We start from the raw sequence: 19760 nt of genomic DNA, 5'->3' as shown, positions 1-19760 counted from the left end.
TTTGGTGGTGCAAAAGTTCATTCACAACTACCCCGACATGTCAGAGCTGCTGCATAAAGTGCGGGCCGTCTGTGCGCGCTTCCGGCGTTCACATCCTGCCGCTGCTCGCCTGTCTGCGCTACAGCGTAACTTCGGCCTTCCCGCTCACCGCCTCATATGCGTTGTGCCCACCAGGTGGAACTCCACCTTGCACATGCTGGACAGACTGTGCGAGCAGCAGCAGGCCATAGTGGAGTTTCAGCTGCAGCACGCACGGGTCAGTCGCACTACGGAACAGCACCACTTCACCACCAATGATTGGGCCTCCATGCGAGACCTGTGTGCCCTGTTGCGCTGTTTTGAGTACTCCACCAACATGGCCAGTGGCGATGACGCCGTTATCAGCGTTACAATACCACTTCTATGTCTCCTTGAGAAAACACTTAGGGCGATGATGGAAGAGGAGGTAGCCCAGGAGGAGGAGGAGGAAGAGGGGTCATTTTTAGCACTTTCAGGCCAGTCTCTTCGAAGTGACTCAGAGGGAGGTTTATTTCAACAGCAGAGACCAGGTACAAATGTGGCCAGCCAGGGCCCACTACTGGAGGACGAGGAGGACGAGGATGAGGAGGAGATGGAGGAGGATGAGGATGAAGCATGGTCACAGCTGGGTGGCACCCAACGCAGCTCGGGCCCATCATTGGTGCGTGGCTGGGGGGAAAGGCAGGACGATGACGATACGCCTCCCACAGAGGACAGCTTGTCCTTACCCCTGGGCAGCCTGGCACACATGAGCGACTACATGCTGCAGTGCCTGCGCAACGACAGCAGAGTTGCCCACATTTTAACCTGTGCGGACTACTGGGTTGCCACCCTGCTGGATCCACGCTACAAAGACAATGTGCCCACCTTACTTCCTGCACTGGAGCGTGATAAGAAGATGCGCGAGTACAAGCGCACGTTGGTAGACGCGCTACTGAGAGCATTCCCAAATCTGACAGGGGAACAAGTGGAAGCCCAAGGCCAAGGCAGAGGAGGAGCAAGAGGTCGCCAAGGCAGCTGTGTCACGGCCAGCTCCTCTGAGGGCAGGGTTAGCATGGCAGAGATGTGGAAAACTTTTGTCAACACGCCACAGCTAACTGCACCACCACCTGATATGCAACGTGTTAGCAGGAGGCAACATTTCACTAACATGGTGGAACAGTACGTGTGCACACCCCTCCACGTACTGACTGATGGTTCGGCCCCATTCAACTTCTGGGTCTCTAAATTGTCTACGTGGCCAGAGCTAGCCTTTTATGCCTTGGAGGTGCTGGCCTGCCCGGCGGCCAGCGTTTTGTCTGAACGTGTATTCAGCACGGCAGGGGGCGTCATTACAGACAAACGCAGCCGCCTGTCTACAGCCAATGTGGACAAGCTGACGTTCATAAAAATGAACCAGGCATGGATCCCACAGGACCTGTCCATCCCTTGTGCAGATTAGACATTAACTACCTCCCCTTAACCATATATTATTGGACTCCAGGGCACTTCCTCATTCAATCCTATTTTTATTTTCATGTTGCCATTATATTGCGAGGCTACCCAAAGTTGAATGAACCTCTCCTCTGTCTGGGTGCCGGGGCCTAAATATATGCCAATGGACTGTTCCAATGTTGGGTGACGTAAAGCCTGATTCTCTGCTATGACATGCAGACTGATTCTCTGCCGACATGAAGCCAGATTGTCTGTTATGGGACCTCTCTCCTCTGCCTGGGTGCTGGGCCTAAATTTATGAAAATGGACTGTTGCAGTGGTGGCTGACGTGAAGCCTGATTCTCTGCTATGACATGAAGACTGATTCTCTGGTGACATGAAGCCAGATTCTGTGTTACGGAACCTCTCTCCTCTGCCTGGGTGCTGGGCCTAAATTTATGAAAATGGACTGTTGCAGTGGTGGCTGACGTGAAGCCTGATTCTCTGCTATGACATGAAGACTGATTCTCTGGTGACATGAAGCCAGATTCTGTGTTACGGAACCTCTCTCCTCTGCCTGGGTGCTGGGCCTAAATTTATGAAAATGGACTGTTGCAGTGGTGGCTGACGTGAAGCCTGATTCTCTGCTATGACATGAAGACTGATTCTCTGGTGACATGAAGCCAGATTCTGTGTTACGGGACCTCTCTCCTCTGCCTGGGTGCTGGGCCTAAATTTATGAAAATGGACTGTTGCAGTGGTGGCTGACGTGAAGCCTGATTCTCTGCTATGACATGAAGACTGATTCTCTGGTGACATGAAGCCAGATTCTGTGTTACGGGACCTCTCTCCTCTGCCTGGGTGCTGGGCCTAAATTTATGAAAATGGACTGTTGCAGTGGTGGCTGACGTGAAGCCTGATTCTCTGCTATGACATGAAGACTGATTCTCTAGTGACATGAAGCCAGATTCTGTGTTACGGAACCTCTCTCCTCTGCCTGGGTGCTGGGCCTAAATTTATGACAATGGACTCTTACAGTGGTGGGTGACGTGAAGCCTGATTCTCTGCTATGATATGAAGACTGATTCTCTGCTGACATGAAGCCAGATTGTCTGTTACGGGACCTCTCTCCTCTGCCTGTGTGCTGGGCCTAAATTTATGAAAATGGACTGTTCCAGTGGTGGGTGACGTGAAGCCTGATTCTCTGCTATGACATGAAGACTGATTCTCTGGTGACATGAAGCCAGATTCTGTGTTACAGGACCTCTCTCCTCTGCTTGGGTGCCGGGGCCTAAATTTATGAAAATGGACTGTTCCAGTGGTGGGTGACGTGAAGCCTGATTCTCTGCTATGGGACCTCTCTCCAATTGATTTTGGTTAATTTTTATTTATTTAATTTTTATTTTAATTCATTTCCCTATCCACATTTGTTTGCAGGGGATTTACCTACATGTTGCTGCCTTTTGCAGCCCTCTAGCCCTTTCCTGGGCTGTTTTACAGCCTTTTTAGTGCCGAAAAGTTCGGGTCCCCATTGACTTCAATGGGGTTCGCGTTCGGGATGAAGTTCGGATCGGGTTCGGATCCCGAACCCGAACATTTTCGGGAAGTTCGGCCGAACTTCTCGAACCCAAACATCCAGGTGTCCGCTCAACTCTACTCTCAACATAACTCAATGCACAGCTATTAATGTCCAAACCGCTAGCAACACAAGTGAGTACACCCAATGCGAAAATGACCAAATTGTACCCAATTAGCAATTTTCCATTCCGATGTCATGTGACTTGTTATTTTTAAGGAAACATTTGATTGGCTGTGAAGCCGAATTTCCTTGCGCTTCATGGTAACAAATTTATTTTTCCTAAAATCGCTGGGCACAGTGACATCATCAGTTATGACGCCATCAAGTTATTGCACAAGATTTTTCACGGTGTCTTCACTCAAGATGGCCATGACAGCCTCTCCGCGAGCAAATGGATAAAGTGAGTATGTTTTTTTGTTTTTTTTTAAACCTGATTAAACCCTGAAAGGCCTTAAATGTAGCATCAGATGCTGTGATCAGCGATGAACGCGGTATCTGAAGGGTTCAATGCTTGAAGCCTGCGCATTCGCCTTTCCCCGTCATTACACCCGCTGCATAGAAAGAAATGCACTTCAGGACAAGGTAATTAATCAGAAATTGAATTTATTTGTGAAATTCGGTATAACAGACAAATTTAATTTTTCATAACTTGGCTCAGACACTTGCCAATCTAAGGAAAAATCATCAATATTGAAATCTTGTGATACCCCTGCAAGAATGAAGGGGGGGGGGGGTTTGCAACCCTCCCTCACTTGGCCGAACCTATAAAGGGAAGCTTACTTACCCTACTTCCTGGTGATTGCTCTCCGCTTCTTCTCCTCCTGGTCTGTGATGCTCCATTGGGCTCCCTTGCTGAAAACATCTGGTTTCACATTTCTTGCAGCCAATCATGACCGGCTCCTCTTACATCATGACAAATGGCCAAAGGGATCCTTTCACCGCCATGGCCAGTGATTGACTGCAGGCAATGTCAAAAAGGATGTTTTCAACAAGGTAGCCCAATAGAGCATCGCAGACCAGGAGAAGAAGTAGAGCGAAAACAGGGTTTGAAAGCAGGTAAGTGAGCTTCCCTTTACAGGTCTGGCCAAGTGGGGGAGTTTGCCCAAAACTTCTCCAATTCATGTACAACCCTGTTAATCGCTACAGCTTTTTTTGCCTAATTGAGTTATGTTTTTCACCTTTTTATTACTACTTACTATGTATTCCGTGGTCACACCAGAATCTATGTCGACATTTTTCAGTCTCTATTATTGCTTCTTTCATTAACATGTCACGTTTCTTCTTTCTGTAGGGCCAGATGGTTATACCTTCAAATACAAGCTTAAATTCCAGTGGAGTGGTAGCTAAAGATTTCCAACATGACAAGAACTGTGATTCTCCGCTCAACATAAGCATATGTCAATTTACCAAAAATGCTCATCCATGAAATTCTTTCACTGTTTTGTGCACAGACTGTACGAACTGATGGCTTTGCTATGAGACAAAATGTTGCTTTGGCTCACCTACGATATAGTCAGTGAAAAATCTTCTTTCTCACCTAATTCCCTTGATCACTGTATGAAACAAGTTCTTCATTGCAAAAAAAAGAAGCCTCAAATCATCCTATGTTTATATACTGTAACCATCAACTGTCTCAAATCTTCATCAAACTTGATTTTGTCTGACTGTTGCTGTAAGGAGTAAGAGCTGTACTATGCAGAAAGCATCACCGCGGCCTAATCTGTCTTGAGTCTCCAACTGGAAATGTTGAGATCTTAGGGTCTATTAGCATTAATATTATGGCATTCGTCCATAACAAGTCATGACATCACAATTCCTGATGGATCCTATTGATTTATATGGAAGCCTACCAGGTTTCCACTGGGGTATCAGAATGTACAATTCCTATTGTAAAAGATGACAACAAAGGTGTCAACAGAGCTTAGTATATAAACTTGAATCCATAAATGTATCACCACATTTATCACAGGGGTTCAGAGTGGATGCAGCGATATATACTTTTCTTTGACTCTAGACCAACTATTGGTTGGCTTACCTTGAGACAGATTTACGCCAGAATTGTGGCACAATTTTGGGCAAAATGGCACCTCTTATGCACTGCCCCCTCCCATTCCACTAAGTTCCACCCCTTTGCCAAGCATGTCAAAAAAAGTAGAAACCCTAGATGCATCAAATTTTGCCACTTTTATGCAGATTTTTTGTGCAGATACAATAGTTAATCTGGGCCAATGAAGTCTCACTTTAAAACAATGCACAACCACTATTTAACAGGATGACCAGCAAACAACCAGAAAGGAGAAAGAAACGGAATATGGAAGCAAGTTAATGAACAAAACAAGAGACTGTAAAACAACGAGTAAGCGAAAAATATAGCAAAATGGCCAACCCCTTCAAGCTATGGGTGGACATATCTGTACATAAAAAAGGTCAGATTGCACCCTTTAAGGGCATTTGTCAGCAGATTTGTATCTATAAAACTGGCTGACCTGTTACATTGTGCACTTGGCAGCTGAAGACATCTGTGTTGGTCCCATGGTCACATGAGTTTGCATTGCTGAGAAAAATGATGTTTTAATATATGCAAATTAGCCTTTAAGAGCAACAAGGGCGTCACCGTTACACCCAGAGGCTCTGCTCCTTGCAACTGCCATGTCCTCTGCAATTTGATTGACAGGGACTAACTGGCCCTGTCAATCAAAATAGAGAGGGTGCGGCAGTTGCAGAGAGAGCAGAGCCTCTAGGTGTAACGTCAACGCCCCCGTTGCTCCTAGAGCAATGTGGGCCCATATGACCATGGGACCAGCACAGATGTCTTCAGCTGCCAAGCGCACATGTTAAAGCTCAGCCAGTATCATAGTTACAAATCTGCTGACAGATACCCTTTAAAGAGGACCTAAAAGTTCACTTGACATGTCTGTTTTAGAAAAGACTAATATTTCCAATTAAATTGATAACTAGGTTTTACAATATCCCTTGGCAAGAGGATCTCTGCAGTTTTATATTGTAAGCACTGATTGGACAGTGTGCATAGGAACACATCCCTTTACAATGTAAATGGTAGCACTCAGAGGTCAATTAATTTTTACAAGGGACTGTCACAGTGCAAGGTTCTAAGAAAAGATATTCCAGAATTGCAATTTTTTGAGGGCGCAAGTTTTTAAAGAAACATACATGCGGTGTAGGAGCAGGAGGAGCTGAGCAGATTGAGATATAGCTTTATGGGAAATGATTCAGTAAAACTTGTAATTTTTTCATTCAAACCTGCATTGGAGTCATTTGCATTGCAGTGATTGACAGCCTTTCCTGTATGCTTAGTCCTGCAGTCAATCACCCAGTGGCACCACCCACATGAATCTGATGCATAAAAAGAGCAGAGGTTTAAATAAATGAAAGACAATTATTACTAAATCTTTTACCACAAAACTATATATCAATCTGTGCAGCTCCTCCTGCTCTACAATATGATGACTGAAGATTAGTGTGGATCACGAATATTTGAATCGCGGATATTAATCACGAATATCGGCACTTCGAGAATTTGCTAATATTTAGAATATAGTGATATACAGTGGATATAAAAAGTCTACACATTCCTGTTAAAATGTCAGGTTTCTGTGATGTGAAAAAATGAGACAAAGATAAATAATTTCAGAAAATTTTCTTTAATGTGACCTATAAACTGTACAACTCAATTGCAAAACAAACTGAAATCTTTTAGGTAGAGGGAAGAAAAAATATAAAAACAAAATAATATGGTTGCATAAGTGTGCACACCCTTAAACTAATACTTTGTTGAAGCACCTTTTGATTTTATTACAGCACTCAGTCTTTTTGGGTATGAGTCTATCAGCATGGCACATTTTGATTTGACGAGATTTTCCCACTCTTCTTTGTAAAAACACTCCAAATCTGTCAGATTGTGAGGGCATCTCCTGTGCACAGCCCTCTTCAGATCACCCCACAGATTTTCAATCGGATTCAGGTCTGGGCTCTGGCTGGGCTATTCCAAAACTTTAATCGTCTTCTGGCGAAGCCATTCCTTTGTTGATTTGAATGTATGTTTTGGGTCGTTGTCATGCTGAAAGATCAAGTTCCTCTTCATGTTCAGCTTTCTAGCAGAAGCCTGAAGGTTTTGTGCCAATATTGACTGGTATTTGGAACTGTTTATAATTCCCTTTAGCTTAACTAAGGCCCCAGTTCCAGCTGAAGAAAAACAGCCCCAAAGTATGATGCTGCCACCACCTTGCTTCACTGTGGGGATGGTGTTCTTTTGTTTTTGCGCCAAACATATCATTTGGAATTATGGCCAAAAAGTTCAACTTTGGTTTCATCAGACCATAACACCTTTTCCCACATGCTTTTGGGAGACTTTAGATGTGTTTTTGAAAAATGTAGCCTGGCTTAGATGTTTTTTTTTTTTCGTAAGAAAAGGCTTTTGTCTTGCCACTCTATCCCATAGCCCAGACATATGAAGAATACAGGAGATTGTTGTCACATGTACCACACAGCCAGTACTTGCCAGATATTCCTGCAGCTCCTTTAATGTTGCTGTAGGCCTCTTGGTAGCCACCCATAAATTTTCATAAATTTTGGAGGAACATGCAGATTTTGGTAATGTCACTGTTGTGCCATATTTTCTCCACTTGATGATGATGTCTTCACTGTGCTCCATGGTATATCTAATGCCTTGGAAATTCTTTTGTACCCTTCTCCTGACTGATACCTTTTAACAATGAGATCCCTCTGATGCTTTGGAAGCTCTCTGTGGTCCATGGCTTTTGCTGTGGGATGCGACTAAGAAAATTTCAAGAAAGACCAACTAGAGCAGCTGAACTTTATTTGGGGTTAATCAGAGGCACTTTAAATGATGGCCGGTGTATGCTGACTCCTATTTAACATGATTTTGAATGTGATTGCTTAATTCTGAACACAGCTACATCCCCAGTTATAAGAGGGTGTGCACACTTATGCAACCACATTATTTTATTTTATTTTTTTCTTCTCTCCACCTAAAAGATTTCAGTTTGTTTTACAATTGAGTTGTACAGTTTATAGGTCACATTAAAGGTGGAAAAAGTTCTGAAATTATTTATCTTTGTCTCATTTTTTTTACAGCACAGAAACCTGACATTTTAACAGGGGTGTGTAGACTTTTTATATCCACTGTATATTTGCAATTCTGAATATTCAATATTTTTTTTCATCAGTACCTCCCTTCTTGCTTGTGGGCCAATGAGAAGGCTGAAATGTCTTTGTCTGAGCTTAGCAACATCCCTAGCAACCAATAGAAAGCTTGCCTACCCCTTACTATATAAGAACCTCCCCAGCTGCCATTTTCTATAGTTTTTTAAAGTTCTGAGAGAGAGACAGCAGTGTCATTGCTGTGCTCTGTGCTTTCCACACTACATTAGATAGAAAGTTAGATAGCTTATATATATATATAATACAGATAGTTAGTGGGAGATAGTCACTGTAGATTATATCCTGATATAGTTTAGCTGTTCCAGTGCAGGTGTTAGGTAGTGTGATAGGTTTTGCTGTCCATATATACAAGTGAAACTCGAAAAATTAGAATATCGTGCAAAGTTCATTTATTTCAGTAAAGCAACTTAAAAGGTGAAACTAACATATGAGACTCATTACATGCAAAGCGAGATATTTCAAGCCTTTATTTGGTATAATTTGGATGATTATGACTTACAGCTTATGAAACCCCATAATGTCACTATTTTGAGGTCCCCTTTGCTCAGGGGGTATGGATTAATTAGCTTTCTAGAGTGTGACACTTTGAGCCTAGAATATTGAACCTTTTTACAAAATTCTAATTTTAAGCTGCATTAATGCAATTCCTTTTCATTTGCATTATGGAAATAAATGGACTTTTGCACGATATTCAATTTTTATGAGTTTTACCTGTACATACAGACCTGCTAAAATGTGAAGTTTCACTTATTGCGCCAAAATATTTGCATCATAAGTGCCGATTTGCGCAATCGCGAATATATTGGAGCACTCTAACTGCATATAAAGCCATTTTTAATGTTCTGCCGTGCCAACCATTTTCTCCAGTCTCATGAAACTTTTAGCAGCTTGGAAAAGTGACTGACGCCTGTATTTCACGGGCATTACGCGAATATTACATTGCCGATTTTTTCACAATCAAGAAAATTATCTTGAATTGGCGAATATATGACAAATATTTGCCCAAATATTCGTGAAATGTGGTAAATTCGAATATAGCCCCAGCCGCTCATTACTACTGAAGATTGCACTCCATTTTTATGGTGATAGGTTCCCTTTAAGGGGTAATACCATAAATAATAATGAATTGAAACCCGCAAATACTACTATAAAGTACTATTTTTATGAGTTTACACACATGTGACACATACAAGTTGGAAACCTGTCACAATAAAAAATGCAGCGTGGGCAGCAGCTTATAAAGCACACTCACACAGGGCTGTCCATCCATGAGTAGGACCACCCACTAGACTCCTAAGCCCTGAATGAACAGACTAGTTAAACGTTTTCCACAAATATTATACCAACCTGTTTAATTCATCCTTTTCTATGACCTGCTGCCCATAGATTGGACTGCATTGTCAAGGTGGCAGGTTTCATTTACAAGACCAAGTAGCTAATATTCTGAGAAGTTGTGCTACATCAAATAGGAGTGGTTAAGGGGGATTCCGAGTGTTTGCTACTGATGACCTATTTTCAGGGTATGTCATCAGTATCTGATTGGTGAACACCTGGTACCCCCGCCAAACAGATGTTTGAAGATGACACGGTGCTCCAGTGAGCTCCACGCAGCCCACCAAGCACAGCTCTATCCTTCGGATAGTGACTGTCCTTGGAATTACAGGTCAACCCCAATTATTTGAATGGGACTGTGCTGCGTCTAGACCATGAGACTGATGAAGGCGATGTCTCTGGCCTAGGAAGAGGCCACAGCGCTCACCAGAGTGCCACAACCTCTTCAACCAGCTGATCAGTGGGGTTGCTGGGACTCAGACATCGATATCAAAATCATGGAAAACCTCTTTAAAATAACAATATTAGTATCTTCCTATAGAGAACTGTGGTGATTATCCATGTCACTAACACTATACTTAGCAAAATCATATTTCAAACAGCCACGTGACAGCTGGTAACAATGTCATAAGGAGTCATAAAAATGCTTGCACCATCATTACAACATTACATAAATCTATAATACTGTACCAAGCACACGAAATACCGAAAGTATGAATGCTTGAATTTCCATTTTATAGATAGGATGTAATTTGTATTATATAATGATCCTGTATGCCATATGGTGTACTGTGTACACCATAGTATGTATATAAGATTCTTATGTTACAATGAACCTGTACATAATATTTGTATATTGCATTTTATGTAATTTCCTTTTCTTGACCTATGGAACCTACTGTACAGTGTATATTACAATCCTTGAGGACTCCCATTGCAACTGTTTCTGTAATGATGTAGGTAACTCTTGAACTGTCTGTATTTTTTACTAATTCCCTGTGAGCTGTTTAAATAAATATATTCATACTCAAGATGCAAACGCTTAGTGGGACTGTATGTTCTGTATTTTCTTAAGCCACGTGCTTACAGCATTTAGACATACTACACATTACTGCTTGATGACCGCATAGAGCATTTTTAATGTTTATTAGGCTGCATTTTTTGTAGCAGTTTTTAATTCAGTTTTTGGAACAGGAGAGGGTCCAATGAGAAAGAAACATATAAGGGTGGTGTAACACACAGCTATGTGTTGCAGTTTGTATGTCGTTTTTGAGCCAAAGGAAGGAGAAGTATAAGTCCTTCCTTTATATTTCTAATACCTGCCCAGCTCTCTTATGGTTTTGGTTAAAAAAACTACATCAACTGACACAAAACTATGCCTGATACCACCCTTAAAAGGGTTGTCTAAGTGTTTAATACAGATGACCTCTCCTCAGGATTGGTCATCAGTATGTGTTTGGTGGGGCAGCTCTGTAGATCAGATGCTTAAAGAGGCTGCTGTGCTCCAGCCTCCTTACAGCATACCTAGCACAGCGCCGTTCCATTGGATATTGACTTTTCTTAGCATTGCATCTCAGCCCCTTCATTTGAAAGAGACTGAGTTGCACTTTGGCCATGTGACCAATGAACGTGACACCATTGGCCTTGGAAGAGGCAGCGGTGCTCATAGTCTCTTCAAACAGCTGATAGGTGTGGATGCGGGTTGCTGTCCCCCACCAATCTGCTGATTACCTATCTTTCTATCCACTTCAGTGTTTTACTCAAAAATGTAACTAAAAAGTAGCCACAAAACTGCATGATTGAGTCCAACCTAATGTATGTAGAGTAGTTCACGTAGAGATGTTTGGTCCAGTTTTTAATGTCTTACACTATTTTAGGACAAAACCATAGACACAATTTTAAATAGACAAGGACTGGAAGGAAACACCAGATTTAGACAGGGGAATTAGTGCATGAGCAATCCATCCCTAGTGTATTTGAATAGAGGCCACTAATAAACTAGATTAGACCCTTCAGTCTGTGGTAATTTATGGACGGCAGTGTAAGCCTTAAGAGCACCTGCTAGCAAACATAGATTAGGCATATTGGCACCAATGGTTTCGAAATTCCTTTCCATTTCTAAATACATGTGATTCTCCCAACACATGTGCTGCTACTAACATATAGTGGCCAAACTCTCTAATGCAGCCATATACACAGAAATAAAAAAAGAAAAAGCATGTTTTGTTTTTTTATATTCAATTCCTGATTGTGATTTGTGGATGGTCAGTGGTGCTTTGCTTTGTTGCCTCACCTTCAGAAGACTTTTGTATTTTCTAAAAAGTTGCAATAATTGTAATAGTGTGAGATTTAGGAAAAATCGACTTAACTTGACTTAAAGTTGAAATCAGAAGTTTACATACAGTATATAAAAAGACACATATGCATGTTTTTCTCAATATCTGACATTAAATCAGAATAAACCTTTCCTGTTTTTGGTCAATTAGGATTACCATAATTATTATTATTTGCCAAATGCCAGAATAATGAGAGAGAGCGAATGTTTTAAGGCATTTTTATTACTTTTCTTACTAAACTATGAGAGAGAGAGAAGTAAGTAACAGTCAATAAAGCTGCCCATTGACCAGTTCCCAATATGGAACATTGTCGACACTCAGATAATGCAAAGAGACTTGACGGTAGCAAGACATATCTTACCCTGATGATATCCTCAATGGAGCTAGGCTCTGTGTTACATAGCTAGATGTTTTGTAGCCTCCTAGCCCCACCTAAAGGTCTTCATTATGTAGTACACATGTACAGTTACTTCAGACCCAGGTACCAGGCACCACTCACCGAATATTACAAGGAATTAAAGTGGAAAGAACCACGGAAATATGTAACATAATAACATAGTCTATAAGGCCAAAAAAAGAAATTTGTCCTTCCAGTTTGGCCTGTTATCCTGCAAGTTGATCCAGAGGAAGGCAAAAAAAAACATGTGAGGTACAGGCCAATTTTCCCCACTTAAGGGGGAAAAAAATCCTTCCCGACTCCATTCAGGCAATAAGATAACTCCCTGGATCAACGACCCCTTTCTAGTAGCTATAGCCTGTAATATTATTACACTCCAGAAATACATCCATGCCCCGCTTGAACTCTTTTTTTTTGTACTCACCATCACCACCTCCTCAGGTAGAGAGTTCCATAGTCGCACTGCTCTTACCGTAAAGAATCCTCTTCTATGTTTGTGTACAAACCTTCTTTCCTCCAGACGCAGAGGATGTCCCCTCGTCACAGTCACCGTCCTGGGGATAAAAAGATGATACGAGAGATCTCTGTACTGACCCCTGATATATTGTACCTTGCTATACAAGAATGAACCAGTAAATAAATACTGTATATATGTAAAAAAAAAAAAAAGTACATTAAATCAAATTTAGAAACACAGAAATGTCCTAAGAATTAATTCAGGTGATGCTATAGACATCTGACTCAATCTATTAATGCTTCATATCATAATTCCAGTGATAAATGAAAACCACAATGCACTAATGGACCTCACTGACTTATAACACATCTTGTCAGGGTCCGTTGAGGTGTCTGTCATCTTGACAGGAAAATTGTCTGATGTAGATATGAACACAGCCTGGCACATACATTACATGTTTACAATACAATCAGTTTCCCTTGTTCTGTTCATTGGAGTTTTGGGACTAAACTTGCAAATATTGCATTTTTCCAAAATCAGTGTAATCACTTAAACTTCTTAATTTTGGCTTCTGTTTTCCAACGAGAGTTCACCACAACAGCAAGATAGGATAGTTGGGTGGATTCCTCAGAAGGTGGCATTTTTAGTAGAAATGTTATGAATAGAGATGAAAAAGGTTTGGTACTGTGTTAGCCAGTAGTGAGAAGTCTTGATGCTCTACAAAAGAGAAACAATAAAAAATATTGTAATTGGATACCTTTTAATGGCTAACTAATTTAAATGATGTTATAAGGCAAGCTTTCGAGACTCTGAGGCCCTTCTTCAGGCAGCAAATGAAAGAAATCTCTAAAGAAACATGGATATACACAGGAAAGAAAAGAGAGGCCGAGTAATAAATTGCAAAACACCAACAAACAGAAAATGTTCTTGAAGAAATAGTCCTTAATTAGTTTACAGATAAGCTATGTCAAAGCTTGTTAGTCGCTGAGTTTAGAGAGGAGTTGACCCCTCTTACTCCTCAGATATTGTAGCAGGCCATAAAACCTTGAGACAAATTCAGACCTGTGTTAAGTGTATCAAAGACAGTCATAAATTTTTATTCCCAAACTCGTCTATCCCTTTGAATAGAGATGTGCACGTTTGGCTGAATCAGCCATTCTATTTGATTTAGGTCCAAATAAATTCAACTCTAATTACAAGGAAAAGTTTCTCTTTCTCTTTTCTTTCTTCAATTCTCCTGAATCAAACTCCACAAAATTTTAGTTTGTTAGAATTATATAACGTGGTCTGAAAAAGCAGGTAATGCTCAACCCCATATGCAGTTGTGCATTTATAACTGGGGGAGCAAATCCTGCACATGTAGTCCATTGCTAATGGCGATCCCCATCAATAAATGCGTACAATAGAGGATGCCAGCAGCGGACCACAAGTGCCACATAGACATCCTACACCAGATAATTGACTATATCAAATACACATTTAGAAGAATAGGTGCACTACTGTTGTGGATACAATCAGCAAAATCTGACTAAACCCTCACACTGATGTTAATATGTATCCTTATATGAAGGACATACCGGAGCCCGCGCACCACATCAAGGTCTCTCAGGTGGCACGGGACCTAACGCTAACCTACCTATTGTAAGCATTTCTTGCTGGGGATCGCCATTAGCAAATGACCACATGTGCAGGGATTTGCTCCCCCAGTTATAAGACGGTCATTAGACAGTCTACACACAGGGTTTCTTTATAGGCTGTAATCATGGGGACACATAGGTTTGTATTGGAGCTGTAGACGAAAAACAATAGGACTGTTTGCAAATTATCTTAATTGTATATTTTAGAAGCACTGGGGCAAAAAACTATACAGTAGGTTTAAATGAACCCCTCATATTTTGGACCTATAATGGAAGGGATTCTTGGTGGAGTTTTTAAAGGTTTGAAATGATTTAACTTGCATGTTGAATAACCTGTCTTGTAGCTTTTGATAACTTTGCAGAAAACGTTTTTGTTTTTTATTTTTTATTTGCTTCGCATCCAAGCACTATTCTGGAATCACGTCTACCTTCAGTATTACCATAAGTAGCTGAATGTAGTCTAAAGTAATGGGAGCTGATGAAACAGTATTTTGTAAATGTGTTCATATCTGAATATAACAAATAGAAGTGTTTATATGTTGTAATAATTGTACATATTTTCTATCCAATGGCCTCTGGTCTACAGCACACTCTTACTGTATGTAACAAATGTGATAATAGGTTAAATTGCTACTTTGTACACTGTATAAAATATATTAAATTTTCATATGTGATTAACTCATGTGTCTGACAAGTGACTTTATTGTGGCTAGACCATGTTTCTGAGGAATGCAGTATTCTACATGTTTTATGGAGAAGTAATAATCTTATTTTATGATTTGATTCTAGACAATTCTCAAGCTGTTGCAAAACTATAACTCCCAGCATGTCATACATTGAAAGTTGCAGTTTTGCAACTATTGTGTAACTACAGTTTGAATACTATTGCTGTAAAGAAATTGGTAAAGATTTACTATTGATCATACACCTTTTTAGCCAGAAAACTGGCGTTCATGTTTTGCATTGCATTGATCAAGTGTTTAACAGTAATGAATCAAATGGGCTGTACCAGAAAAGCGGAGTGATTTTATCTGTTTTCTTGATGGAGTAAGCATTTGCTACAAATTCATGAAGTGTTGGCACCATTATAGTGTGCTTTGGTCCATGCCCAGCAGTTTACATTTTCTAAGATGTTTTGTGCATAGAGCTACATTTTTAGACAGATTTATCAGAAATGTTTGGAAAAAAAAGGAGCAAAAAAGATACAAGTGTACTACAGTCCCATGGTGGAGTACAAACTGTTGAAATCTTTGTAATAAATATGATTAGAATTTAGACAGATGCATTGCTATGTAATTTCGGTTTCAATAATTTGTCCCACGTTTCAGCTTGATCACATTGCAGCTATTGACCTCCCTTGGATGAGGTCTCTCTTTCTCACGCTCCGTCTCTGGCGTGGAATCCCTGATTCGCCGCTAACCGTGATCAACATGGTAGGCGCAGAAAAGAACATCGAAAGTTTATAGAGAAGATATCCAAATGGATGGTGGACAGTCACAGGGACGTGCGATCAGGCAGAAGTTATCCAGAGTCACCTAAAGCGGCAGAAGATCCTTATCCTGTCTAACGTTTCCAAATCCAATATACCCCAGTGACATTCCCTATAATTTTTTATTAATCATTCCAATAACAGGGCATATTAAGAGTCCTGTATTGTTATTTATCGTCACTACCTTCCAGAGTCGGGAGTGAGTAATTGCCTTGCGCTCCCTCCTTTACTTGGACGCTTCGGCTTCAATAATTTGTCCCACATTTCAGCTTGATCATATTGCAGCCATTAAACTGCTTGTTATGTGGTCTCTCTTTCTCACGCTACCTCTCCAGCGTGGAACCCTGATTCGCCGCTAACCGTGATCAACATGGTAGGTGTAGAAAAGAGCATCAAAAGTTGATAGAGCAGATATCCAATTGGATTGTGGACATCACGGGGACGTGCGACATGGTGGAGCAGTATGTGTGCACACACCTACACTTACTGACTGATGGGTCTGCCCCCTTCAACTTCTGCATCTCCAAATTTGGCACATTGCCTGAGCTTGCCCTTTACGCCTTGGAGGTGCTGGCCTGGCCTGCAGCCAGTGTATTGTCTGAACGTTTGCTTAGCACAGCTGGAGGGGGTTATATTTCCCAATGTACCCTACTTAAAAAAAAAATAAAACAAATTTAAACCAAAAAACAGTGTTGGCTACCCCCTTCTCCTCCACCGCCGCTTCCACCTACACCGCCACGTCCACTGCCTCCTCAACCTCCTACTCCATATGGACCTTGTCCTTCAAGATCAAGATTATTATTTATTATTTTTACGTATTTTATGTTATTTTAAGTCATTTCCATATCCACATTTCAAATTGTTTTGTGAAGTTCGGCTCAACCCGTAGAACCCGAACATCCAGGTGTCCGCTCAACTCTAGTCTCCACTTTGTGACTGAATTTCTGTGGTTCCTAAACACTTCCACTTTGCAATAATACCACTCACAGCTAATGGTGGACTACAGTATCTAGGAGGGAAGACATTTCATAAACTGACTTGTGGCAGCAGTGACATTCTATCAGACGACCACACTGGAATTTAGTAAGTTCTTTAGAAGAAGTCATTCTTTAACAATTGTCTATAAAGGTAGACTGCATGGCTGAAAGTTAAACTTTATAGATCTGTGGCAATGAGACTGAATGAAAAACCTTCATTCAATATTCGAGAAATGTGTCTTAATACTTTAGTTTGCATAGTGTATTTAATGCTCTTCTCAAATAGTGTGTGTGTGTGTGTGTGATAACTCAAGAAACAGGAGATAACATATAGCCAGTGAAAGCCAAGCAAAACATATTAACTACAAGAAAGAAAAGCATTAAATTATTAAAAGCAAACAAAAAGTAAGCCACATTGACACCACTAACCTCGTGTAGCAGTCAATGTGTTCCGACCAAGTCTAGATTGCTTGACCTTTTCTTAAATCCAGCAGGAAAACACTGTAAACTCAAGGTAAATCTGTATGACCTTCTCAGGCATCACATCTCACAGTTCTTCAATCTTCTGCCTCTCTTAAGGTTTGCAAAGAACTGTAAAATGCCAGAGATAAATATGAAGAATGTGTTCAATGTGATTGATCTGTAAACTCAACTCTTGTTTTCTTCATTTCCAGTAGACCATAAAGTAATCCTGTGCTCACCTCAATAAGCTGGCATGAAGGGAAATAGAAGAACACAGCTGAAGCTAACATATTGCCGTTTTGATGCTTATACAGCTGTGTAGACATACTTGAAGTCGGCACAAAGGCTTAACATGAAGATTCCAATTCACAATGCTAAATCTGTAACTGAGCTTCCAACTATAACACATTTTTCATAGTAATTGTATTCTTATATGGGGCAAAGGAACCAGTTGGGTTCCCTTAGGCTCAAGAGTGTTACCACAATATTTATGCCCACAGTCAACCATTAAAATCATTCATAAACTCAACACACAACCATTAATGCACACAAACAAATAGATGCTTTCTTCTAAGGGCCATAGTAAATCTCAGTCTCTCAGTCATGTTTGGTACAAGTCAATGCAAAGACCTTTATGTTCATACAATGGAAGGAAAATATAACTTTCAAGTGTTTCTAAAAATGTGTGTTCTTTTTAAATCTAATATATCTTCAAAATTGGGCACAATTTTCACACTTCCAGTCACTAGGATACCCTACTGATTTCTGTAGTGATCACATTGCGATGATTTGTTATGCAGAATCACAGGATTGCAGCAGCTAATCACTTTCCATTTTAGTGAAGTCACTACAGACAATAAATCACTGCACAGACACTCGTTGCACTGGATATCACATCTTTATAGTTAGATTTGAGATGTCTACATTAACCTTATACAAACCGGATTCCAAAAAAGTTGGGACACTATACAAATTGTGAATAAAAACTAAATGCAATGATGTGGAGGTGCCAACTTCTAATATTTTATTCAGAATAGAACATAAATCACAGAACAAAAGTTTAAACTGAGAAAATGTACCATTTTAAGGGAAAAATATGTTAAATCAGAATTTCATGGTGTCAACAAATCCCCAAAAAGTTGGGACAAGGCCATTTTCACCACTGTGTGGCATCTCCCCTTCTTCTTACAACACTCAACAGACGTCTGGGGACCGAGGAGACCAGTTCAATCGTCTTGGGCCTTCTTTGTTGCACCTTCCCCTTTATGATGCGCCAAATGTTCTCTATAGGTGAAAGATCTGGACTGCAGACTGGCCATTTCAGTACCCGGATCCTTCTCCTACGCAGCCATGATGTTGTGATTGATGCAAAATGTGGTCTGGCATTATCTTGTTGAAAAATGCAGGGTCTTCCCTGAAAGAGATGACGTCTGGATGGGAGCATATGTTGTTCTAGAACCTGAATATATTTTTCTGCATTGATGGTGCCTTATCCAGACATGCAAGCTGCCCATGCCACACGCACTCATGCAACCCCATACCATCAGAGATGCAGGCTTCTGAACTGAGCGTTGATAACAACTTGGGTTGTCCTTGTCCTCTTTGGTCCGGATGACATGGCGTCCCAGATTTCCAAAAAGAACTTCGAATCGTGACTCGTCTGACCACAGAACAGTCTTCCATTTTGCCACACTCCATTTTAAATGATCCCTGGCCCAGTGAAAACGCCTGAGCTTGTGGATCTTGCTTAGAAATAGCTTCTTCTTTGCACTGTAGAGTTTCAGCTGGCAACGGCGGATGGCACGGTGGATTGTGTTCACTGACAATGGTTTCTGGAAGTATTCCTGAGCCCATTCTGTGATTTCCTTTACAGTAGCATTCCTGTTTGTGGTGCAGTGTCGTTTAAGGGCCCGGAGATCACGGGCATCCAGTATGGTTTTACGGCCTTGACCCTTACGCACAGAGATTGTTCCAGCTTCTCTGAATCTTCGGATGATGTTATGCACAGTTGATGATGATAGATGCAAAGTCTTTGCAATTTTTCGCTGGGTAACACCTTTCTGATGTTGCTCCACTATCTTTCTGGGCAACATTGTGGGAATTGGTGATCATCTACCCATCTTAGCTTCTGAGAGACACTGCCACTCTGAGAAGCTCTTTTTATACCCAATCATGTTGCCAATTGACCTAATTAGTGTTAATTGGTCTTCCAGCTCTTCGTTATGCTCAAATTTACCTTTTCCAGCCTCTTATTGCTACTTGTCCCAACTTTTTGGGGATTTGTTGACACCGTGAAAAATTTAATCAACTTATTTTTCCTTTAAAATTATACATTTACTAGGATTAAACGTTTGATCTGTCATCTACGTTCTACTACAAATAAAATATTGACATTTGCCATCTCCACATCATTGCATTCAGTTTTTATTCACAATTTTTTTAGTGTCCCAACTTTTTGGGA

General features: G+C 40.9%; 1 protein-coding gene across 1 annotated transcript in view; it reads left to right on the top strand.

The window, feature by feature from the left end:
- LUZP2 (leucine zipper protein 2) overlaps positions 1-4436 on the top strand; it is a 586300-nt gene extending 581864 nt beyond the window's left edge. Inside the window, exon 10 of the mRNA XM_044269274.1 lies at positions 4302-4436. Coding sequence (XP_044125209.1) covers positions 4302-4436 — 135 coding nt within the window. The remainder of the gene's footprint in view (positions 1-4301) is intronic.
- Positions 4437-19760: the final 15324 nt, after the last annotated feature.

Source organism: Bufo gargarizans, chromosome 10, assembly GCF_014858855.1.
Source record: "Bufo gargarizans isolate SCDJY-AF-19 chromosome 10, ASM1485885v1, whole genome shotgun sequence".
Taxonomy (NCBI): domain Eukaryota; kingdom Metazoa; phylum Chordata; class Amphibia; order Anura; family Bufonidae; genus Bufo; species Bufo gargarizans.
This window is presented reverse-complemented; position numbering and strand designations above follow the sequence as displayed.